This window comes from Coturnix japonica, chromosome 1 (assembly GCF_001577835.2).
Source record: "Coturnix japonica isolate 7356 chromosome 1, Coturnix japonica 2.1, whole genome shotgun sequence".
Classification (NCBI taxonomy): Eukaryota; Metazoa; Chordata; class Aves; order Galliformes; family Phasianidae; genus Coturnix; species Coturnix japonica.
In genome coordinates, this window is record NC_029516.1 from 79,148,290 (window position 1) to 79,173,806 (window position 25,517).

Consider the following 25,517-nt stretch of genomic DNA (forward strand, 5'->3'; position numbering starts at 1 on the left):
GTTCCTGCTGAGAAGTGCTAGTAACTTTAACCCCATAAGCTTGCACTGCCAGAGGTATTCTTTAGTATGACAGCTGAAGTGGCTGAAAAAAGGCAGATCTGTTAACTTGACCGCACTATAAATTCATCCTAGTTTGACTACTTTTACAATTTGATTTAGTTTCTTCCTCTGCTGTTTTGTTCATTTGTTTTGAGATGGCCTCCTTAGTTGTAGTATTAATTTGTAGGTATCTTGCTCGTACCTTACTAGCCTAGTACAAGCTGCATTTTAACCAAATTGCTTTAGGGCTTCAGTCTTGAAGATTTACAGCTGAAGTATAGCCAACTGTTTTTGTTTTAGGCTGGATGGACAGTGGCCTGAAGGACTGCTGTCTGTCAACAATACTCTGCAGTTCAGCAGCCCATTGACTTACAACTACACCGGGACTTATATCTGTAAGGTGACTAATTCTCTTGGTCAGAGAAGTGATCAGAAGACCATCTACATATTAGGTAAGTCTTACTTCTTAGCAACAACACTATGTTAACTCTAACTTTTATCAGTAATTGAAATAGCAAATTTCAGGCTTCAAGTGGCTCTTCAGTATGTGTCTTCATTGTACAGAAGGTAAGTATGGAGTTCAAAGCTACAGTGAAACTTGGGGTTAAACTGACTCTTCATAACAGCAACAAAGTGGTTGTTTTTATGGTTGAGTTTGTTGCCCTAGTGCTTCTGAGATTTACATCTTGGTAGATTAACTTGCTTTTTCCAATTTTAGTTTATGTTTTAGTAAGATTTTGACTACCATAATCAATACCTGGTCCATAATGAATAGAAACTGATGTAAATGGAATGGAATAGATGTCTTCAGAGAAGTAAAAGATGCTCTGTATTAGGGAAGCTGAGGTAGTATTCAGTGCATGTGCATTGCCCTTAACTGTCTGCTTTTCTCAGTATTAAGATAATAGTAATCGTAACGTATTTCATAGAACTCCTATTTGCTCATCTGTGTGGCATAATATAGGAAACTGGTGTGGTTTTTTTTTTAGCACTTTTTCTGTTGGGAAAAATATTTATCTGTATAACAAAGTACTGTGACTCATCTGAGAGAACACCTTGACTTAACAAGGTGCATTTGAATAGCATTGTAAAACTGTGAAAGAGCTCTCCCAAACTCAACAATGGATCAGTTAAATTAGTATAACCAGCCAGATCAATAAGTGCTAATATTTATCACTAATGAAATAAGATGGGCAAAACAAGTATTTAACTTCTTGTGTGTTGCTGCTTTTCAGTAAGTTCACAATAGTAGCTATTTCACAATATGAAGTAGCATTAAAATGTATTGACAGGTTACAAGCTACATGAAAGGAAACATAAATGACTTCCTAAGAACATAAACCTAAACATGAACACTCAAAAGGTTGAGATGAGAATGAAAGCTTCAGATAAAAACTGAAGATAGAGGATGCCTGAAGCAGTGTCTGCAAATTCATTTTGGGTAGATAGCAGCATTTTTAGAAGGTGCAATGATTCAGTTAATGACACTGATGTAATCATGCTGCATGTCAGTCTTTGCTCCATAGAGTGCCTTTGTGGACAGCGGTTCTAACTATTTAATGAGCTAGTTAATTGGAAATGTCAAAGTACTTGCAGACAATGGAATTACTTAAAAATGGAATATTAAATGCTACATGAAACTTGATTCATGGCTATGTATGTCTGAAAATATTTTTCTATTGTAAGGATTTAATCATGAAAACTAGCAGAATGTCATTTGAGTTGATGAAATATGCTCCTGGAACATAGCTCTGTCATGAGCCCTGTACTAATGTTAAAGTTTGGGGGGAGGGGAAACAAGTTTGTAGTTGTTAGAGTTGTCAATTCTGTGAATGCTGTATGCTGTCAATAGAACTTTTTTTCTCATGAGTGTCACACATAAAAATGTAAGACTGCAAATATAATTTGAATGATAGTGTTTACTAACATACTGGAAGGGCAAGTCTGAGTTCTCATACTAAGTATTTGAAAAATGAAGTAGAAATGCATGCCAGTTGAGCTATAGTTTAAGGTATCTTCTAGCCCATGATAAACACAACAGCTCAAACTAGTTTACAGCAAAGATAGTTAATCTGCATTCATGTTTTGTGCGCATCTTTCTCAGTTTTACTCAATACCTCTTCTTTTTTGCAACAACTACAGTGCGAATCATACCTTTTTCTGTAAGGTTCAGTTTTGGAACTTCCTATCTAGAGATCATTCAATGCTATGGTTCTATCAGTATTATGAAATGTTTTAGATGAGGACAATTAAATCTCACTTCTTAAAAGCATAATCATTATAATTTTGGGGCATACAGCATCATGAACATCCAAGAAAATATGGGTGACTTTTCAGGCAAATGAGAATCTGGTGCTACACTAGTGCAAATAGTACAACTTATCTGAGCACACATTAATTAATGCTAAGTATCTAGCAATTTGTAGTCTCTTGTGAACTAATTAAAATAACAAAATAATTAAAAGCAATGTGTGTCAATTTATGGAAGAGTTGATTAAAGAAGCAGTGGGGCATTCATCAAGTCCAAAAGTTTTATTGCTTTCAGAAAATAATATCAATCTCATTTAACCATGGCTGTAAGAGTAGCTTTTGTGTGTTAACTGGATTATTAAACAACTGAAATGTGCTTGAAATTATGTAGGGTGAGTAAATTGTGAAATAAATTTTAAGTTACGTAGTAACCTCCTTGGCTACTTTGTGGAGGGGGCAAAGTGAAAAGCATAAAACGAGACTGAAACGGTAAAACTTTAAGCTGTTTACTCTCTTAATTCTGTACTTAACCGATCAGATGCTATCCAGTCATGATGAGCATGGCACTCCTATGAGTGACTACTTTGAATGTCCCTCTCCCCCTATGTAAGAGTCAACAATAAACAATCATCATTTGATTGTTTATTTTTCTATCTTAATCATTTTCCATTGTCTGAGTCCTGGCAGTAATGTTTTTGGAAGGTAGTTGACAAAGCTATGTTATCATATGTTATCTTTCAGATTTTAATAATGAACCTGTCAAAGGTGACTTGTGGAGTTGAACAGTAATGGGTACTGGTAATTGTAAAGCTCTTTAACTGCTTTATAAAGTAAATAACTATTGATTTGAAATGTGTCTAGGATTGGAATGTAACCTGAGCAAAAATAATTTTATCCTTTAATATGCATTAGTATTTTAAAATAGTTTGTTTAGAGGCATTGTTTTACTTTGACCTTTAGCTTAATACTTTTGAAGTCAGGAGGCGAGTAGCTGATAAGGATTAAATGATAGATTTGCTAGATTGTAGCTACAGTAAATAATCTGTCTTGATATATTGAGCAATAGCAAAATAGTATTTGAAGCCAGAGGGATTTCTCTAATTTAGTGGTACAGATATCTTCACATCACTGAGCAAAATATTAGGAAGTTAGTATGCTTTCCTTTGCTGAACAACTGTTCAAAGGAAGTCATGCTTCTTATGGGATTTGGAGGTGATCACATATTGTTAAAGTTCCTGATCTAGCACTACAACAAGAAGACTTCCAAAACTGGTTTGCAGCTTAATATGTCAACCACCTCATCTGGTAAAAATATTGACTTCCAGTTCCTTGTGTGAAGCAGGATTCTTATTTTCCTGGCAGCTTGTTCCCTTGCTTACATTGTTGTGGCCTAATTCCTTTTATTTAAGAAGTGACTGGTGAGACTTATGTTTAAGTAAGCACATACCTGCTTCTTTTGTTACCTCCTTCAAATCTCCTTTGAAGGAGATTGTTTCTCTTAAAAGTTAAGTCTGGCTTTACCTAGCAGTTCTAGGAAGATGCAGTTTGTAATTATAGAGCCACCTTCTTGTAGGGTGGGTTTTGTAAGGATTGAGGGGAAAAAAGACCTTGTTCATTATTTTAGCTTTTTATGTTCTTTATATATACGCTTCTATGAAGGAGAGTGAACAGTTTTTTATTATATTAAATTATAATAACACAAACTAAAAAAATCTAAGATATACTGGTAAGCTTTTTCATTCTGTACAACAAAAGGTTTCCAGATACTCCAAATGCAAACTGAAATGCTGTCTCTAAACTTCCTTTCTGAATACATCTAGCAAGCTTGAGGTTGTGTTGAAGAATGCTGAACTTTGAAAATAAGTTATTGATCTAAAATTGTCAGTTGTTTCTGACCAATCTCAAATCTTCCAGTATATCATGCTGCTGAAGTAGAAAAGAGGAACAAACTCAAGATAGAATCATAAAATCAACGAAGATTGGAAAATCCAAAGGAAAACGTTTATTTTTAAATCCAGTGTAGAACCTGTGTATGAAAGACTCTGGGGTGAGGGTTATGGTGTCATTACCTTATACCTGACTTTTAGAGAGAGAATGGTTGGGGAAGAAGCAACAGTGATTTGAAGGAAAGAATCTCAGACATTCACAGAGTCTTCTTTTATAAAAAGGCTGCTTCCCTAGCTTTAGTAGAGGACTTGAAAGGTAAGCTTTTCAGCAGTTAGAGCTATTTCTATAATGCTCAGTTATGTAAGACACTCCAAAAGTAATGGCTCCCTATTTATTTTCATGGGGGCTACAGTGGTTGCAAAGAGCACAATAACACTTACAGAGCAAGTTCTCAGCTGCCAAACATAATATTTTTCAGTATAGTCACCACCATTAGCAGATTTGCACAGATGAGCTGATCAAGATGTTCTTTATTTCATGGTGACAGCTGTGTAGCCATCCAGAACATGGCTTGCCTTTCATGTTACTGTTGCTACTGCTGAAAGTTCCACCCACCGTCTGCCTTGCTGTACTCTCATCTACTGTTTTTGATCTTCGTAAACATTCAACAGGCATCAATGTCAGCAGGTGCCATTTTACTGCATGGAGGAATTTAATTATACCCCTTTGCTTCGTGCACACTTCATCAGATGCCACTTGGTCTCTGCTGCCATCTGTTGCAAAGCAACAGAATGTTGATGGGAAGGTTCAACCTTTACTACCCTACTACCATCATCCTCCTCTGATGCTGTGGACTAATATAATAAGAGTCGTTAATTTCAGAGCAACCCTTGTGCATAGTAATGGCAAGTACTCTAATGTTTAGGTTCTTATTATCAAATTGGAATTACACAATAGCAACAAGTCAAGAAGCAAATAGGGTTATTTCTGTGCAAATAGGTAAGTAATGCACATATAGGCATGTATTCTCTCAGGTTAGAACTGCAAGGTATTTGGTCTTATTAGTGCAAGGCCAACATGCTTCTGGATTGTAACTGAGAATGGTTCTGTCTGTAGAGGAAGACTACAAAAAGGATGTAGGAGTCAAAGTGTGAGTCTTGAATTGTATGGAGTGTAGAGAACTGGACTTACTCATGCTATTTGAAACTAAGCAGCCTTCAGCTGTCAGTGTTAATACACAACTACTAGGCCAAACTGTTTCTTTCCAGTATATTATTTCTGTGATGTGTAAGTGATAACTTGTAGCTGAAAGAAGTTTTCAAGTGCTGATTTATTCCTTTTTCTTTTACTATAGAGTTGATATTCTTAACCCTAAAAGATTTTAGTTGGGCCTAAATGCAAAATCGTTTACAGTTGAAAAATATTGTGCTCTGCAGTTGGTTTTTACAGTGATATACTAGTTGGTACTGAAACACAACTTCTTGAGGGTAATGATCTGTCTGATTCTAAGGATGACCTACCTCTTTATTTATGTGTCTTTAGGACTTAGCTTCTTTTGACTTTGAAGATAAGTCCAGAGCATTTGAATGGGGATATACTGCAAGGGGATTGAGAGGGGCAGATGCGGTATTTGGGGCATGAGGTAAATGATGTTGTTAGGTATCTTTACTGAACTTAATTATAGAAACTTACCTGTCTAAGGTAAGGGTCTTGTATTGGAAGAGGTGGGAAAAATGTTTTAAGAACTTTGGTTAAGGGGAAAATAACAATTACATGACACAAATAGAACAAAACCATTGTTAAAAGATGTTACCAATATTTGCAGGGGATATTTGGAGACAAGTAATGGAAAAGAGACAAACTGTATTGTACTAGGACTGTGGTGCATTTTGAGAAGGTACTAGAGCTATGCTTGATGTAGAGAGTTCATCTCACTTTTTATGATAGAAAATGAACTAAGACTTTAAAATAAAGGAAGATACAGTATCAGCTTGAAGGGAGCAAGTGACTTTTTTCAGCAGTGGTAGAAGGTTTTTGATTTCTCCTGGTTTAATCAGTTATGGTTCCTATTTTAATGAAGATAGAAGCTATGTATAATGGAATAATATTTCTGTGCTTCTTCACTTGTCCTTACTACTTCAGCATGTGCAACTTTAGGATTTGAACAAAGGCCCCCAACACTGTAAGAGATGAAGATAAAACACTGTCATAAGTTAGGAGGTTAAGAAAAATATCAGTAGGAAATAGTCTGTAAATTACCATATAAACATTTAATGTAGGGTTAAAATGATTTAGTTCAGTGTGCTGTGGAAAGCATACAGAATGCAAAGAAACAAGTTGCTGATGGTGTGAAATATTACGGTAATGAAGACAGCTGTTTGACATGCAAGCATCTAGTTTTTCTAGGTTGTTGTGGAAGGGTGAATTGTCTTAATTTAGGGAGATTGCTTCAGACATAAAATTTCAGACAAATGAAATTTTATGGAGTGGAGGTGAGGTACTCCAGTATTCTTGTTTTTAATGTTGTTTTCTATTTGTGAAATATGGTTAGAGATCAGGAAGTAGGGAAAAATTATCTGAATGTATTTTCAGAAAGCTCTGGGTAAAATAAGAAGGTAACTCTGCATGTTCTTGATTGTAATTAATCTTACAATAATCTTACAAGCATCTTCTCCTACAGCAGAAGGACTGACACAGATGGACAATAAAAGTTGCAATGATTATACACTCCAGGGATGCATATAAACAAATGCTGAATTGCTACTACAACTGTAGTGATCTGAAGATCAAGATGCTAAGTAGGGTTTGTAGATAATGCAGTTGAACAACTTGATAACTAGTGAGTAAGATCTAACAGATGTACAAAAATCTTTTATATTAATAATAGTGTGGATCAGCAGTGACAGTTACACATGGTAATTAAACTTCCCAGGTTGCATGTACTTGTGAATGTGCAGGATGAGACTTAAGACTTCATTATCAGAGGGAAACATGAAGAATTACAAGTTAGTTTATGTTTCTGTGTACATATATGCTGGAAGTAAGTATTGCTGGTTCTGTCTGAAACTGTATACTAAGCTAACAAATCTTGTATCTAAAAAATTCAAGAAGAAGAGGTTTGATTTTAACTTCTTGATCTGTGAAACTGTAGGATGTGGGAACCCTGGTAAAAATTTGGATTACTTAATCTCTTCTTCTTTGTTAAGTTATGAAACTCACTTTAAATCCATTTTTACTAAAATCACAACCTGAATTCCTCTTGTTCATTACGGTAGTGCATCTTCCTTGTTCAATTTCCTGTCTTCTGTCAAATTAATTTCATTTATGTATGCCTCCCTAACAAATCACCACTTTTACATAATCAGGTAATATAATTATCTGCTCTGAAAATCTATTTAAAACTTAACATGTCAAGCTTAAAGTGAGAAGAGGTCTGAAATGCAATATGCAATGATGATGACCAGTATGGCAATTCTGTCTGATGTGAAAGAATTGTGTGACAACCTCTAAATAGTAAGACTGCAGATCATGCATTCTTAAGCTTATGTTTTGTCAGGTAACTGGATGCTTAACAAATCTCCAGTTCTAGCCATTTTATTTTCTGTGGTGGTAAATTTAGGGTGCCTCTGTAATACTTAGTAGTTTGATGAATCTTGCTTTTGGGCTTATAAATAACGTGGCTACTGGACTGTCAGTGCAATATTCTCTCTAAAAGATGTAACCTACTATAATATATTTAGGACTTGTTACTTTAAAAAAAAACTACCTTACATTGGGTGAGACAAAGTTATTTTTATTTACTTCACTGCTGAAGTAGAAACTGGTATTGCATGTCACCTTGAAGTTGACTTGGATAATCTCAGGAAGCATCTTTGTGTCAACAGCCCAAGACTTGAAACCTTGTTCTCAGTACAGCTGCATACATCTCCTCCAGTAAACTTAAAGAGCAAAGGACAAAGTTAATGCTGGACCAGCACTCAATATCTGGCAATCTCTTGTTTCCTTGCATAGTCTGACAGAAAATCAATTTTTTATTATTGAATGAATATAGAAACAATTTGACTTCTCAAAACAATTCTAGGAGGAAGGAGAGGTAGCACTTTTCACTGCAGATCTCCTAGTTTTTATCTTGAAGTTCTGAAAGCTCCTTGCTCAGTGGTAGTGTTATTTTGAGATTAATACGTGTGATTTTTAATTATGCTTCCTTTGCTAACCCTAAAGGTGAAGCTGAGTGAGATGTATTAATGCAACAGATAATTTTGGAGAGAATAGCTTGAAATCAGTAGTTCATGTGCTGCTGACTGAATATACAACTTATAGTTTTTCATTCTTATAATACTTAGTACCCTGAACAATATTTGATGGGGGAGTTTGTGGAGTAATTTATTCTATGGCATAAATAATTTGAGTATTCCTAATTGCTGTCTGAAAAGGTAAGAGATAAGGTTTTGTATAGTAGACAGCATTCTTCCACATGGGAGGTTAATTCTGAACCATGAATGGTGAACGTCTGAGTAGAAAAGCAGCTTACATTTAGTGCAAGACAGTTACTTAAGTATGATTTTTCTTGGCACACTAGAAGGAAGTTTCCTATCCTGCAACATAGATCAAACCAAAATGTACTGAAGTGATTCAAGGCTTGTGGAAAGTGTAAGACTTCATAGTAATATGAACTTGAGAATGAAAAACTATTCTTGTAGAACATACCCATCAACTTTTGCTTTCTTATAAACCCTTAACTGATTTAGCTTGCATTGACATTCTGTGCCTTTTCTGTGTCTTGTCTACTTCTTTGCTGTTTTCATTAGATCCTCCTACTACTACCACTCGACTGCCCACGGTTCCCTGGCATCCTTCGACTGATGGCATCACAGGTTTAGCAACAGAACCTAGAGTAATAAATTTCCCATCATCAACTTTGCCAGCAATGCAGGAAGACACTTGGGGTACTGTCATCGGTAGTGCTGTGGGTGGGGCCCTCTTCCTCATACTGGTCAGTGTTCTGGTTGGAATTATCTGCTATAGGAGAAGACGGACGTTCCGTGGTGACTACTTTGCTAAGAACTACATTCCACCATCAGATATGCAAAAAGAGTCTCAAATAGATGTTCTTCAGTCAGATGATGTGGATTCTTACCCTGACAGTATAAAAAAAGAAATAAAACATCCAATGAACAGCTTAATATCTAAAGATTATTTAGAAGACCCTGAAAAACCAGAGTGGAACAATATAGACAATATTAACAGGTACCAGGAACGTTATGAAAGACCGATGGATTACTATGAAGGTGGAACATTGGGGATGAAGTATATGGGTGGTGATTGTTACGATGACAATGAAGAAGACTTTGTTTCTCACATAGATGGCTCGGTAATATCCCGGAGGGAGTGGTATGTGTAGTAGCCACTGAAAACAAAACTTGTATCCACCATTTCATTGGCTGATCACTTTCAGATTGTTTATACTTACATGTGGAGAAGAATAAACTTTTTGAAACTGATTTTTTTTTTTTGGAAGGTTTTTATATTGTGATTTGACAACTGCAAATATTGAATTTGGGAGAAATGTGTTTGAGCTGCTTTTTTTCCCTATGTTGTACTACTGTTTAAGATTTGAATTTGAAAGCGGGATGCTTATAATACTGCTTTGTCAGAGGTTAAAAAAGAGAAAGCTAAATTAAAGCTACCAGTCAAATTTGTGAAAGTATATGAAGTGGCTGTCGTGGGTCTCTGATTTAAAAAAAAAGAAAAAAGGTTTACGTAAGAGTGATCAAATAAAATTTTGTGGGGCATTACATATTTTGCAGATGTAGTAAGTGATTTACTCAAATCTAGTTGCCATCTGTGGTAATCTTAATGCTTCTATATAACAAATAATTTACTGGTTTCAGTGGAATCAAAGCTTTATTTTTAGGTTTTTTTTCTGCACAAAAATGAATACCTCTTAGCATTTTAACGAGCCTTCTTGTAACTATGTACTTAAAGAAGTCATTGCACTGAAAGTAACTTATCTATGAACAAGGGTTTGAAGAGGAACTGTAAACTAAGTAAAAGGCTTGTTTGAATAAGAGAATTATTTTTGTATAGGCATTGATTTATAAATCTTAAGCTTATGTGTAAATATACATACAGTGTGGTATTTTGTTAAGCCTGTACTTGTCAGGATGTCAGAATTCTTTATTGAACATCAGGCTCCTTTTGCAAGTACAGAGTACAATTTTAATGAACCCTTTTAGAGATGGTAATCTCAAGTTTAAACTGGACACTGCTCTTAAGAAAACTCCAATAATTTCTAAGCTGGAGGTGAAAGAAAACTTGAATATTTTCTGGGATGCCAATAAACATTGTGTGCTAAGAGGTGTCAAAATGTTTGCTGGAGTTTACACAACCAGAAGCTAAAACAGTGGTTTTACTTTACTTCTGTGCAAGTTTGAACGCTTCCTTTGTTGAGAGTACCTTGAACTTCAGTTAATTATTAGGGAAGTGAACACCTGTGCTGCTGCTTCACATAGTGAAGATGTGCAATGCAATGATGCAGTTACAGAATCTATAAGACACAGGAATTGAGATAGAAGTATGCAGTCTTTGTACCGCAGTGGATTTGTTTTCACTGCAAACATTTTTAGTGTTTTAAGTGTGCTTGAATTATAAAAAAAATGAATACAGAATGAGAAGGAATGGTGTGGAAATGCCATTTTAAAATGTCTAGCGTGGAAGAAAATGAAACTGAGAAGTCTATTAGGATTTGAAACATGTAAAAGCAAAAAAATACTTAAATTTGAAACAAAATGGGTCACATGCTTGCAGCTACTACATGAGTGGAGTTTCTTGCTGGAATTACTTCGCTATCCTCATGAGTTTAAAGCATTTAGAGCTTTGCAAAAATAGCTGTTTTGAGTGTTGTAGAGAATACACTGTGATTGCGTATGACTGCATGTCTTCAAAAAATATTGATAATACTAAAACAACTTTATTTGAAATTCAAATGGAGAAACTTCCCTAAACAACTCAAGTTCACATTTGGATTAATGGAGTACTGATACATGATTAACCAAAGTCTCAAGAACTAGAAAATTATATTGTGTATCAGTAGCTAGAGAGCAAACTCAGGGTTTGTTTCCAGCTGAGGGTTCTGATGCAAATTATTTCTGGAATAAAGAGACTATACCTCTCTTCAAATAACAGTGCTTGATATGTCATCTTCAAAAGATGGTGTTACAAAAGAAATATAACCATAAACATTTTCTCCACATGGGTTATCTTTTCTCTGTGGAGTTTTTTGCTGCCATTTTTGCTTTTTAAAGAAAAAAAAATCTTTAATTCCTATTGGTTAAGAAGTTGAAGTGTTTTGATGTTGAAGCTGGTAATAGGTATAGGGCTTACAAGAGTTGCAATGTTTTTGTATATTATGTCTGCTGTTTAAAGAAAACAAAATTGATTGTAAGTATAAATGGCTGTTGTGTGAATAAACTTTTTGTTACGTTCTCGAATATAGGTAGTGCTTAAAAAGTTTGACAGATGTACTTAAAGGCCAAGGAGAAAAAGCATAAAACCAATGGCTGGGTAGAAGGAACTGTTCTGATTAGACTGTTGAAACAGCTTTCTAGCATCTCCTCTTAGAGACTCTAAGCTTTCAAAATGAATTTCTTTAGAAATTACTTATAGACTATGAACCTTAGGAATAAGGGGTAGTTGTTTTCCATACAACTGCACATCAAGCATTGTAGGTGCACTGTCTAGGATTCATAGAATTCAAAAAAGAACCACAACAAATAAAAGCATCCTCTTAGCTGCTGTAGTTCTGTTTTAACTACATGTTGTAACTTCACTGCCATCTACTTACAGTTCTTGGTGATCAAAGAATGATGTACATCTTAAGTGCCCTCTGACTTGTTATCTTGGCAAAGTAGTCTGGGTTTATTATTGTTCTTCTAGATTGAAAATCTGTTATCTGCCCAAAACAGTCCAAAAAAGTAAATTAAGTGAGCACTGCAATAATTGCACTTCACGTTTTGTGTACTGAGACACTTGCCTGGATATTGTCTTGTTTCCTGGATGGAAGTGAATTGGTGGGTGCTTTTCTCACACCCAAAACAGAATTTTTCATCTAAGCTTATACTAAACCTAGTGCTATGTATTAAATTCTGGCAGCTCTTCCTTAAATAAGATGGTACTGAGTGTAATCTGAATTTAAAGTATTTAAAATGCAGCAGTTGAGCTTTCTACTGTCTGATGTGCCCCCCCCCCCCCCCCCCCCCCCCCCCCCCCCCCCTTTTTTTTTTTTTCTTTATAGTAAGAGGGGAATTAAGGTTCTCATACATATGGTTCTTGTATATACACTGGTGTCTGATCAGCAGATAAGGCTTGTGTTAGTAAAGCTGTATGGTAAAAGCAGTGGACACCTAAAGCGCTACGTTACACTGATTTTTCTGTAATGAGATTGTTAAAATTAAGGGATAAAGTCATAAATTCACAAATTAAAACAAAACCAACAGCTTAGTTCTGTTTAATGCAGTTTTTTTTCTGCTGCTTAAAAATTTAAGTGGTTCCAGGGGTTTATTATTGCCAGGTCTTTCATATGCTTTTTCTTTTAAACTGAGGGATAAGAAAAGGGATGCTTCAGTCCAGTGTAAAATGACATTTGAACAGCTGGAGAGTAATTGATACAAACAACTTCTATAGTTGTTTTGTTCCTGCATATTTAGGCTGCTGAAAGGGCACCTAGAGTTTCCTCATCTAGGAGGCTATATCAGGGAGGATTGTTTGGAGAAAGGATGTGTGAGCATTTCTGAAGGGAAATAAATGGAGTACGTTGCATTAGAAATGTAACTGTAGAGTTAAATTTAACTCCAAATTCCTTCTGTCTTTCTGATTCTGTGATGTAGATCTGAACAGTTGTTTCTGTATGTCACCAGTATTTTACAAGTAGTGGTTTTAATGAAGCAGACCTGAATAATTCCTGTTTACACAACTTTTGATAAGTTGCTAGAAGATGGGAATGTTGAATCTAATGTTGAAGCAGAGCTTGCTAACAGGTTTTGCACTTACTTTAAGAAGTCTTTTTGCAGCTTAGTGAATTCCTGGCGTAGTGAAATGAGTAATCTTTAATGACTGATATGTGCTAATTCAGTATGACAGTTTGTTAAGCATAAGTTGTAGCACTGCTGTGGTAGAATGAAAAAATGTTCTTTTTTTAAAGAAAAAAGTTGCTGTTCTTCACTCAGCCCCCTTATTAAGTTTACTAGCACAAATGGTTGTTTCTCTTAACTTTAGGTAGTAGAGAAATGTAGGTAGTCCTAGGAGTTGCTTTGATTGTGAGCAAAACATAAGATTTTGAGCTGTTTTTCATGGTATATCCTTTCTTGATTTTATGTTTCACTTTTTCCTTTCCGTAGACTCAATGAATATGAAGAAAAATCACCGATAACATTATAGTTTTTCTAGCTTTTTGAATTAATACATTTGTTTGTGTAAATACAAACTTAGTATTTATCTTCATCTTGCCTTGAAATTTAAAATTGGAGTGTGTAGGTAATATAAAATGCTTGAGTTTATCATTTAAGAGATTGCTTAATTTTACCAAGTTTTGAAATGGGCAGCTGGAGCAAGGATCACAAGAATGCTAGTACAGGAAGAGGCTTTCTGTTTGGTGATGGAGAGAAGAGACGTTCCTCAGCAACGCTGAAATAGCTTGTTTGAGCATTGGAAGTATGTGAACTTCATGAGAGTGTAATCTATGCTATCACATTGCAGATATGCCATTTAAGCAGACATCTTCTGTTGCTGTAGCAGGGGCTGTGATTGGAGCAGTCCTTGCTCTTTTTATCATTACCATCTTTGTGACAGTGCTGCTGACCCCAAGGAAGAAAAGGCCATCCTATCTTGACAAAGTGTAAGTATGTACTGATTTTTTTTTTAATTGAGTGCAATGCGTAGAAAACACTTAGTTCATATTATAATTCAAATGACTGAACTTTCTTATGGTCTGTAAGTGGTCATGACTTTAGGGCTGTATTTTCAGGGTAATCACCTGTACAAATCACTTGCTTTATTTTTTCTTTTTTTAATGAAGAAGTTAAGGATTTGTTTCAAAGATAGTAAATATTCATTTATGTATTCTTCATCTTAGTTGTTTTCTCTTATATTTTTTTTATTGCTTGGAGTTTAAGCTAGAGGGTAAAGGCAGATCCATCTTGACTTGCCACGGGCATAAGACTACTTGTTTATCATTACCGTAGATCAAATATGAAAGTAAGCTTTTGCTTTGTAGAAGTAAGGGTCCATTAAGATTTATCTTGCTGTGCATGTGAAATGAAGCAAGCGTCTTATAGGTATGTATGCTCAGGAACAACTGACTTAATGTGCTTCCTGGCACATAAGTTGTAAAGTTTATGATACAGGCACATGGTTCATACCTGATATCATAGAATTGTGTGGGTTGGAAGGGACCACTGGAGATCATCTAGTCCTAAACCCTTTCCTAAAGCAAGGTTCCCTGCAGTAGGTAGCACAGGAAAGTGTCCAGGTAGGTGATATGGACAAGCAAAACTAAGCAAACAAATTCTGAAGGAATTTAGTCCATATAGCTAATATGTATATCTGGTTTGGAGCATGTATTAAAAAGTGGCAGTGGTGGTGAATATCTGTAAATAAGTTGTTGTGTTTTTTTTCACATATGCTGTATACAGTTAACACTTGAATTAAATGGGAAATGAGTGTCCCTCATCTTTGTATGCTTATTGAGGAAGAATAATGTGCATGAATCTCTTGACCTAGGAAGATAAATCAGATGTTATCCTACAGATGAGAAACTTCTAAAGTGATTAGAAATAATTGTTTGATGTCTGTTTCTAGTAGATTTTGTAGTTAAAGAATATTTACTTGAAGTCTTAGGCATTTAAGTTAATAGCCTTTTGTTTTCACTGAGAAAGCTCTTAACTGGTTATATGCAAGACTTTGGTTACAAGCCATTTCTGACCATTCAGCAGGACTTTACAAATGTGGTTTGTCATCCTGTCATACCTTGATCTTTTAATACAGGATTGATCTTCCGCCCACTCACAAACCATCTTCACATGAGGAGAGAGCGTTCTCTCTACCACAGAAAGAAACTATGATTCAGGTGAGTAAAGGATTATACATAAATAAAGTGGTAACTTTGCTGCATTACTTTAGTTTGGATTTGCATTGCTGATAATATGCAGAGACTGGTTGTTCATAATTGAAAGGTTACCCTACAGATGTGATATCTAAATGTTTACATTCTTGATGTTAATGGAGTCTTCAAAGATTTGGGAGCTGGTGGGTAGATCCTTTTTGTGTCTCTAATAGTGTTTGATAGGCTTTTCTACTCCTGAAGTAGAAGTTAAGTTTGAAATTCTGTAGTTAAGGAAATATACATAGTTTGATTTAGAAAAAACTATTGTACGAGGAGCAGATATGTGTAGTGGACTTAACAAAAGACTTGACCATAATCTTTTTTTGCTGGTAACAGTTGCCTTTTTCATAAGCTACTATGGTTTGAGTGGTTGGAATATTTTGGTATTTTTGCTTTGTTGTCATTAACTCAGAGTGTGCTTTTTTGATTCTCAGTAAAGATTGTGAAATCACTCTGAGAGTCTGCAGTTTCCTAGTTCCTCCTTTTTTCTTGAATATATAAATCAGCAACAAAAGATTCTACATTAACTGTGACAAGCACTTGAATTTTTAGTGGTACTTTACAAATGATATTGGCCTGTGTTTTTTAAAATGTCTGAATATTCCATAGCTGTAGTTTGACATGGAAGTCTCAGTTATTGATGTTCTCAATAGCACTGGAAATTCTGTTCAAGAGAGTCTACAAGTGATTGCTAGCTACTAAACCTTCCAAAGATGAATTGCCAATAAAATCTTTCCTCTATTCCAAGTAATGCATGAAAAGAATATTGTGCATTATAGATTAGATTATATGCTGAGTAACAGTTGCTAGTGTTGTTGCTAAATGAGGTGGGAATCTGAAGTCTACTGTTATTAGTATGATTATATTGATATGAAGGTCCAAAAAGTTTAATTGGCAAGAAATATAGTGAATTTTCATCATCAGGAGTGATGGTACTATAGTTTATGCTAAACATGAAAATAATAGATAATTGAATTGCTTGCTTAGAAGGACATTATAGGTTTTAATTTTGTAAACCAGAGCTCAAGAGGGAAAAGAGAAAATGGAGTAACGTTTGGATGCTTTCTACTACTTGTAATATTTTAAATCTATAGAGCTTAAAGAATAGGGTTCCATTGGACTTAAATATATGGGCAAATGTGTTCTATGTAACATGTGCAATGTATTAGGTGAAGCACAGAAAAAGGACAAGTAAGCATTTGTTACTGAAGTGGTAGAACTCTGTCTTCCAGGTATTCTCTCAGCGCTGTAACTAGCAACTGCGTGGGAATACTTTTCAGCTTGTGTATGTACGTAGCCTGCTCTGAACACAGTGCCTCCTATTTATTGCCATGGAAACTACAACAGAGAGAGCACAGTAACACTACTTGATAGAGCAAATTCTTCGCTACAAAATACTGTTCTTTCAACATAGGCAGCACCATTATTAGCTATGCATTTTTGCTAGCAATGAACAGGAGCCTGTGTGCCTCTTCTGTCAAAATGCTCACTAGCAGAGGTGACCCATTATTGCCACTGTGGAAATGTACCACCCTCCACCTCACAGTGCTCACATCCACTGTATGGACTCCATCAGCGTTCAGTAAGTGTCAATGAATGTCACTGAGTGCCGTTTTTTTCCGCATGGAGGAATTCAGTGACACACTTTTCCTTCATATGCACTTCCATGTCGGATGCAATTTGGTTAGACTGCCCCTCTGCTGCAATCTGTCACACTGCAAAAACATGTAACAGAATATTAACAGAAAGGTTCAGTGTCTACTGCCATGTGGTGAACACCCACCTCTAATGCAATGGGCCAAATTAAGGAGGAGACATCACTCTCAGAGCAGCTCTCATAGACAGGCGCTAGGAACAGTGAATTGTTTGACCTGAAGTTGTGAAGAGGAAGCTGTATCCAGCTAAGTAGGTTTTTATGAACAGTACACAGTTATAGGCTTTGTATTTAGTTTTGAAATGAGCCCCTTTATAGAAATTAGTTTTATATGATATGGTGGCTATTTGTTAGCCTTGATTATTTTAAATGATTCTGTTGCTCCCGATGCAATGTATTTGCTATTGCCCTGTGGAGATAATTACAGGCACCATATCTTTGTCAGCTTTTACTTTCTTTTTGTCATTTAATCCTATAATTTCTAAGATTGTACTCTGGTTGTCCACTAAGTTTCACTTTTCAAGTCCTCTCTCTCTCTCTCTCAGGCCACTGACTACATAACCTCAAGCTACAGTTAGTTGCCTTTGGCCTCATAGCCTATTCCAAGTTCCAGTAATGTTTTACAGCTGTTTGCCTACTTAGTCCCCTTGAAGTTGCTGGTGGCCAGGCAATGGTGAAGCTGTGAAATGGACTAGTGATAGACTTGAACTAAAGCAAACAGTCATAAGGTGCAGATATGTCTGTTTTCTGAATAAATTTGACCAGTTCACTTAGCTTTCAATGACAAATTAGTTGTGTTCCTATGAAGAAATCTCCCTTTACTTGTTTTCTTCACACAACATAGTAAGGCTGCTGGCAGACATAATGATTGTCTTTTCCAAAACAACCCCAGAGGTTGATAGAGGGCTGACTCTTTAGAAAGAAAGTGACTGCAAGAGTAGAATGAATGTTCGTCTTGAGCTTTGTAGAGTAGGGTTTACATTTTGGAGTTGGGGTGGAACTATTTCATTGAGAAGTGCTGCTATTGGATCATGAGTCAAATGGTAGAAGTTATAAGACTTAGCTTGGGTGAGACATCAAGAAAATGTAGATGCCTCTTGTTTCTTGCTGTATCTGTGCTGTGTTGTTCAGATAAATTCATTCATATCTGCTGAATCTAACATTAGTCTCACTTCTGAGTTGTGAGCAAATTTCTCCTCTAAACACTGAGCACATCAGAAGTTATGCAAGGCACTTGAACGTTGTTTAGCATGATTGGTGCTTGAAGCAATATGAGTAATGACTGAAGAAAGTGGTTGACCATTCTGAGAGGAAATATAGAAGGGTGGGGTTTTTCTTTTATGAAGTGACAAAGAATTACACAGAATGGAAAAATCTGTTCTATACCTGTTGGTTAAGACAAAAAATATGTATTTGCAAAAATGTATTTAAGTATTAGGAAAGCTTGCAAATAGAGAAATAGCCCACTGTAGGAAAATTGCTTGTAGTCCAAGCAGGTTTTGAATAGCATCTCCACTAAGCTGTTCAGGCAAGATATAGGTGATTGTATTTTAACCAAATGTCTGGAGGAGCTCTGGATGTTCAGTTCTATCATAATTTTCTAGCTCATTTTCAAGTGCATGCTATATCACTGCCTGTAGTGCTGGTTTTCTAACAATAGATGATACCAATAACTTTCATTTGCTCTGTATATGCATGTTAACCATATACTGTTAACTATAGATAATGAGCTAGCTACATTTAGCTTTTTCTTTAGATGTGTAGATGACTTTAAGCTTAGCTTGTTATGGAGTATTTATGCACTTCATTATGGTTTTATTTGCCATTAATATGTAGTGCATATGTTATATAAACCACAATTATATCCTACTTACAGTATCAGCAGTAGTAATACTCACCATCTGTTTCAAAAGCAGTATAACAACATATAGGAACTTACTAAAATATTATTTTCTATCATTGCTACATCTTCAGTCTTTAAGATATTGCTATTTATCCCCTACTGAATATTCTAATGGACAGGTTTAAAATCTTTGTTTCAGCATTTTTTGTGTTTGTGTGACTTTATTGATACTTTTGTTCTCTGACTGCTAGCAGATACACTTAAATTACAATGAGGCTTGCTTACTCTATTGGTAACAGTAGTTTGCTATGTATGGAGCATCTGGAAGTATCAAAACAAAAGTGATGCAAAGCCCCTAGCACATGCAGGAAGAGCTGTGTTATGAAGTATATGAGATACAATATTGATACAGGTGCTAATGAGTTTGGGAACTTCAGTATTAGGCTTTCTGTAAAAACTGTATTGATCTTGGTCGTGATGCTGTTCTTCAACCAATGAAGGGCACATCTGCAGAACTGATTTAAGCCACTTTTGAAAGTAGGAGGAGTGATCAAATCAGGCCCAGTCAGGTGGAAAATTTGTGGGTATTCTTGTGTCCCAACATTACCAATGTTCCAAAGGACTGGTGGGTTTAATTGAGCAGAGGACACTTGAGTTAGGAAAGTTCTTACTGCTGCTTGTGGCTAGAGAAGAAGGGATGCTATCCAGAGGGACCTGGGCAGGCTTGAGATGTGGGCCCATGCCAACTTCATGAATTTTAGCAAGGGCAAGTACAAGAAGACAGACTTTTTAAGGGACAAGTGTAGGCTTTGCAGAATGAGAACATGGAAAAAGATACAGGCAGTGTGGACTGCCAGTAGGAAAACTAATCAACAAAACAGATGATGAGCAAGTAGATGAGTGAGCTACAAATATATCTATCCTGCTTTAATCAACAAGGCAAAAAGCACTTTGATTTGTTTGGGATACTGCCACTAGAAATTTGTATTTATCTGAAGAGAAGGCTCTACTTAGTTTCATCAGACTGAGAAACAAATGTGTTGTCTCCTTCAGCTTTCATTAGTATACAGTTGAATTGCTTTTCTGTTAAGTACTTCTGCATATTGTCAAACTCATTTATCCAAAGCTGTGGAAACTTTTACCGTATTTGAATTTCACTTTAACCTATCTTAAGATCAATGTGATGAATTAAAGCCTTTTCATCACTTCAACATAGTTGTATTGAGAGTAAAAATAGAATACATGGAAAATAACATTTCTAAACTGACAATAGCACTTTGCTTCTCAATAGATACAAGTTGGTAAGTAGTATTTTAAAAGGTGATCAGTTAACACGCTTTGCAATGCAGAATGCATTTTGTGATGACTAATGTTTTTGTGTAAAATGGATCTCTTCTAGTGTTGAGTTTTGACTTGTTTCCACTATAACTTGTTTTTTGTTGTTGTTTTTTGTTTGGTGGGGTTTTTTTTTTGTTTTGTTTTGTTTTCCAGAAAGAGCATCTTGGTTTGCAAAGTCAGTATGGAGAGAAAGATACTGGGGACTTGCAGCACATGGTAAATATTCAGATAGCTTGAATTCTTAATCAAAACCTTGATTTCATGTCTCTTAAAATAAGGGTATGAAGATATTTCCTGGTAGGAAAAACAAAATATTTGGCCAATCCTAGTCAGTCATTATTGGGCATGTGGATCTGCTATCCCCACAGTGGGATTGGTCAGTATCAGTTTAATATCCTGTATGTCCTAGTTTTGCTGACTAATTCAAATGCATAAATGCTTCCAAGTTCTTGTTTGATGGGAGAAAACATAACAAAATACAGGATTGCTTGACAGATGCTTTCATAATTCTGCATTTTGGATTAGAGTTAGAATTTATAATGTCCTTTGAATCAGATATTTTGACATTAACTAAATAGTTATTAACATTTGCCATCTATCATTCTTAGTGGTTGGAGTTCTTAAGTTCATGTTTCTGGATTTTTTAGGATTATTTTGGAGATCATACTCTTTTCATTTTCATTAGAACTAACAACATTAGGTACTGTGGGTTCTATACATGAACTATAAGACTGATTAGTTCCTGTGTGTGCTTAGAAATCTGTGAATGAAAGGCAACTTATCTGCGAGGCTGAAGAGCTACAGGAACAGCAGTGTCTTCAGCATATGTACCCTGTTTATCAGCAGACATACTACAAAAATTGGAGCAGCAGACACCCTGAAGACTCCGGATGTGGAAGAGTCTACATTAATCCAAGGGAGCACTATGTATGATTATGTATATATACTGATACTAACTTTAAGATGTGAGGTCTTGCATACTTACTGACCATAGGACGAATAAATCTTTTTGGCTTCCATTTCTAAAACAATTGCTTTTTTTTTTTTTTTTTTCCTGTGGGAAGAAATTGCATGGCAGTTCTGTATAAGTAAACCCTATGAAATTTGTGACTGAATTTTGTTTCTAGCATTTCGTATCTATTTTTGTAGTTTGTAGTGCAATGCCAACTTGCCAAAAGAGGAGAGAGCCATCTGGCTTTATTATTTATCCTTTATAGGCTTAAGAAGTGTAGTTTACAGTTCATTTAGTTGACAGACAACAAAATGTGCTGCCCTTTTGATTCCACAGGGAATATTTTCCCTCTAAATGGGTATTTTGAAATTACTAACTTTTACATAAGTGAGGTAAATACTGTCAAGGGAATTGGATCCCTGGTGACATGAGTAGTCTCAGGCTGTGAATCAATTCCTTTGCATCTTAGAAAACTTGAGATAATTACCATTTTGACTAGCCTTAGCAACTGGTTTCTCCACTGCCTCTACCTCTCCGAGTCAAATGAGCAACTAAACTACCTCTCAAGTTCTAAATTACTGCTTTATTACATATTAGGTGTCTTCTCACCTTGTAAAAATAGATGCAATTTCCTTACATCAGAAGCTTTTCCCTTTTTTATTTGGATCTTGGCTGTGAATTGATATACTTTGTTATAGTTTCAGGTAGGACTATATGAAATTTATTTGCTGGACGAGGATTAGTAGACAGATAAAACTATCTGAAAGTGTCTTGCATTTAAGTGCATCTTAACTACAAATTACTGCTTAGCCTTCTTCCTCAGTGAAGTGTTGCAGAGTTTCTTCTTGCTTGGCAATAAATACATTTTATGCTCTTTGTGGTAAAACTACTGCCATGAGGCATTCTCACATCTTAGCAAGATAGGGAGAGCTTTAGTAGTCTAAGTTTTCAGCACCAGTTTATAATCTTAGCCAGTACTACGAAATAACTGCTGAATGTCCTGATGCTTCCAGTTCTAACATTATTCCAGGTAAATTTTTATCAGTGTGGGTAATGGTTGAAAAAAACTTGCTCAGGATCTTCTTAAAGAAAACAAACAAACAAAAAACTTTCAAAGTAAAATAAATATTCTGCAATTAAGTGTATTAATGCCAAAATGAGCTCATGGGACTTCTTTAATTCTTGCTGTCTTAAAATACTTCACAATGCTGACTGGGATTTCTTGGAGAAACTTGCACATAAGTACAGAAAAATGATTTTCAGTCAGATTACTTTAAGATAGAACAGAAGGTATGTCTCGTCCTGAACTAACTGTTGTAAAAGATTAAACATTGCTTCTGTAATATTGGTGTTGTTTTCTCAAAGGTGTTTGAAATTTTTAAGACAGGAGAGTCACCATTGTAGAAGCAATAGAAATGAAAGCTGATAGGTATAGCTAAGTGTGCTGCAGGCAGGATGTTTTATGAAACTTGTGTTCATCTCCATTATAGGGAAGTTAATGACATCCCTAATTACAATAGGGTTAGGTAAATACATTTAGTCTGTTACAGGTAGCAGCTAGAAGCTGATGGCTTAGGTGTTCATGTTCTGGAACTGGATGTTCATTCTTTTCTTATTAAGCAGCTTGGTTTTGCGTAAGTTGCTCCGAAACTAATTTTTCTTATTTATTTCCATGGAAACTTAAGACAGATAAAAAGAGCAGAACCAACACTATTTGATAAAGCAAATTCTCAGCTACAAAACACTTGTCAGCAGTCATCACCATTAGCTAATTAGCATGGATGAGCTAATGGATGAGCTAATGGAGGCACTCTTCATTTCATGGTGTGACAGCTGTGCATGTCTGTCTAGAATGTGGCTTGTCTTTCATGTTGTTGTTGCCACTGCTGAAATGTACCACCCACCACCTCACTGTGCTCACATCCACTGGTCTCCACTAAATGTTCAGAAAGCATCAGAGAATGTCAGTGGGTGACATTATTTCTGCATGGAGGAATTCAGTGACAGACCTCTACTTTATACAAACTTCCATCTCAGATGTCATTTTGTCAGACTGCCCCTCTGCTGCTATACCACCAACACTGCCTCTAATGTCAAGGGTCAACATAATAAAATAGAAGGCATTATTTTGGTGCAGCCTTCACATATGGTGTAGTTTAAGTTGATAGCTAAAGGAGAGGCAGAGCAAGATGTTGGTAAAGATCCTGTTTGGGAGCTTTTCTGAACCACTGAAAACTTGTTCTTATGGACTTATGAGCGTGTTCATTTAAGTTCTGAACAATAATTCTCAACTTGAAACCTGTGTTTGAGACCTGATAATTAGGCAAAGATCACTAAAACTTTATATGAAAATATTTTGAATATGCATTACAGATGGTTCAAAACTTGAAGTAATGCTTACACTAAATTTGTTAGCTCAATATGATGCTCAGCAGCTGATAACTTCCTATTATGTTGACAGACCAGGATTCAGAACTTAAACTTTATTTCTTCTTTGTATTTGTTACAAAAACTTTGAAACAGCGGGGCGAGGGGGAGGATGATGTTATCAATAAAATTTTTAATTGTATTTGAAAAGAGTACGAAGGATGTGAGAGTATGTGTTGCTCAAGTTACATGGGGGGTCTGGGTGCAGGGAGGGAACCTATAGACAGTCTTGCAAGCTGCCTGTTAGCATGTACTTTTCCCTGAAGTAGTCAGGAAAATACATTACTGTGGTTATTATCTGTGAGGACTTCTTTTTGTAATCTATTCAGGGATGTTTAGAATGAGTTTTCTGAGATGTTGCCTACAGTCTAGTGTGCGACTAGATGTTGTGAGATGGAGATTTTGCATAGAGTTCTCTAAATGTAAGAGTATATAATAGGTAGGATTTTGCACAGAAGTTGCACACTTAGAAGTAAGTTTCTGCCTTTTTAAGATCTAGAAAATGTCTTATTTTTGTACATATCAAATGTTTGTATTTTGGATTATGGCTTAAATAAAAAATATACAAAATAAAAGTTTCTGTTGTTGTTTGGATCTAAGATTAAGAGGTTAAAAACACAGCCAGTTTCTTGGTGTGATGGTTTTTTTTTTATCTCTGGTTGTGTAGTTGAATCTTATGACTTTTTTTCTCATGGTACCACTTGTGAATATCAGTGATGATGGATTCTGAAAAACGCTCAGTCAACATTTGTTTTATTTAACAGGAGCACTCGTGTAAACTCAACTTTGATCCTAAGTCTACTTAGAGAGCTTTGCATTCTCTATACATCTGTGCATTTAACAACTGTATTTGTTGCATGTGTCTAAGTGTGATAATGTGCAAGCATGTAAATCACTTAATGATTCTTGGTTGAGTGCATGATAACCACTAAATTTGGAATGACAGTTGATTTGGACTTAATTGAATACCTGATATTTTCTGAAAATACCATAATATTTTGTATCGCTGTGAAAGAAAGTAAGAGGAAAAAACACACAGCTGATCAAGTAGGAAGCTGATAGGAGCTTCCACACGAGTATCGAAAGCCCAGTCTGAGGGTATCATCTGAGATGCTGCTACTCCTTTCTGAAGGAATGGAGTGAAGCTGGAGAGTAGTAATTGTTGAGTAATTGTGCATCTGGGTAGTGCTGCTCTCTCAGGTTTGTTTTATTAAAGAGCTTGTTTGTTGCTCTGATTCACATAAGTAAATAATTAAAATATGAACAGACTCTCTTCATTAGAGGTATTATCAAAACCTTTCAAATAATTGTTTTAATTACTGAGCATTCCTATAAGGTAACAGTACATTCCTTCTATTCTTTCTTCCTATATGCTGGCCTCTAATATCAGAATAAGTACACATTTGATTAAGTGCAAGTCATTGAAAACTTATGGGTATTTATACAGACACAGAAAAAGACCAGTCTTTCTGAAAGGCTGGAATTGCAAAAAGTTAGTATATGAAGAGAGCTGTTCAAGGGATAAGAGATGGAATTGAGCTTACTACATTGTTTATTACAATTTAGTACATTGTTGAACTCTGTATGCCTGGTACCCTAACAGTGATTATATTTATCTTATATCTAGTCCCCAATCTTAAATCTCTGATACAGACAAAAAGTTACCCGGAACACCTTTTTGGTTTTGCCTGATTTGTTATGCTGTTATTAAAACGCTTTTTTTGTTCATCATATGTGTAGCAAACACATACAGCTAATTACTCTACCAGTATATTATTTCATCTTTGTATGGGAACTGTTGAATCATGGCCTGACCCTTTGATTGATCACCTGAGGTGGGCACTGAGTCAGCTGCAGGAGCACAGGTGAAGGTAATTTATCTGTGTGACCAGAAGGGGTGGAGCCTGGCTACACCTCTCCTAAACCCCATCTACAGGCTGACTGCCACTGGGAAGGATCTCTTGTTGGA

The 25,517-nt window shown here is 35.8% G+C and overlaps 1 protein-coding gene across 2 annotated transcripts in view; it reads left to right on the top strand.

Annotated features, from left to right (window-relative positions):
* The window catches only part of NECTIN3 (nectin cell adhesion molecule 3), a 55,362-nt gene extending 31,239 nt beyond the window's left edge, over nucleotides 1-24,123 (top strand). Inside the window, exons 5-9 of one of the 2 annotated variants that reach the window (XM_015878165.2) lie at nucleotides 340-491; nucleotides 13,930-14,068; nucleotides 15,217-15,298; nucleotides 20,323-20,385; nucleotides 20,926-24,123. In XM_015878165.2, coding sequence (XP_015733651.1) covers nucleotides 340-491; nucleotides 13,930-14,068; nucleotides 15,217-15,298; nucleotides 20,323-20,385; nucleotides 20,926-21,102 — 613 coding nt within the window. In that variant the 3' untranslated portion in view covers nucleotides 21,103-24,123. Of the gene's footprint in view, nucleotides 1-339; nucleotides 492-8,984; nucleotides 11,667-13,929; nucleotides 14,069-15,216; nucleotides 15,299-20,322; nucleotides 20,386-20,925 lie in introns of those variants that run through there. The other variant, XM_015878155.2, reaches the window with a different exon arrangement.
* Nucleotides 24,124-25,517: the final 1,394 nt, after the last annotated feature.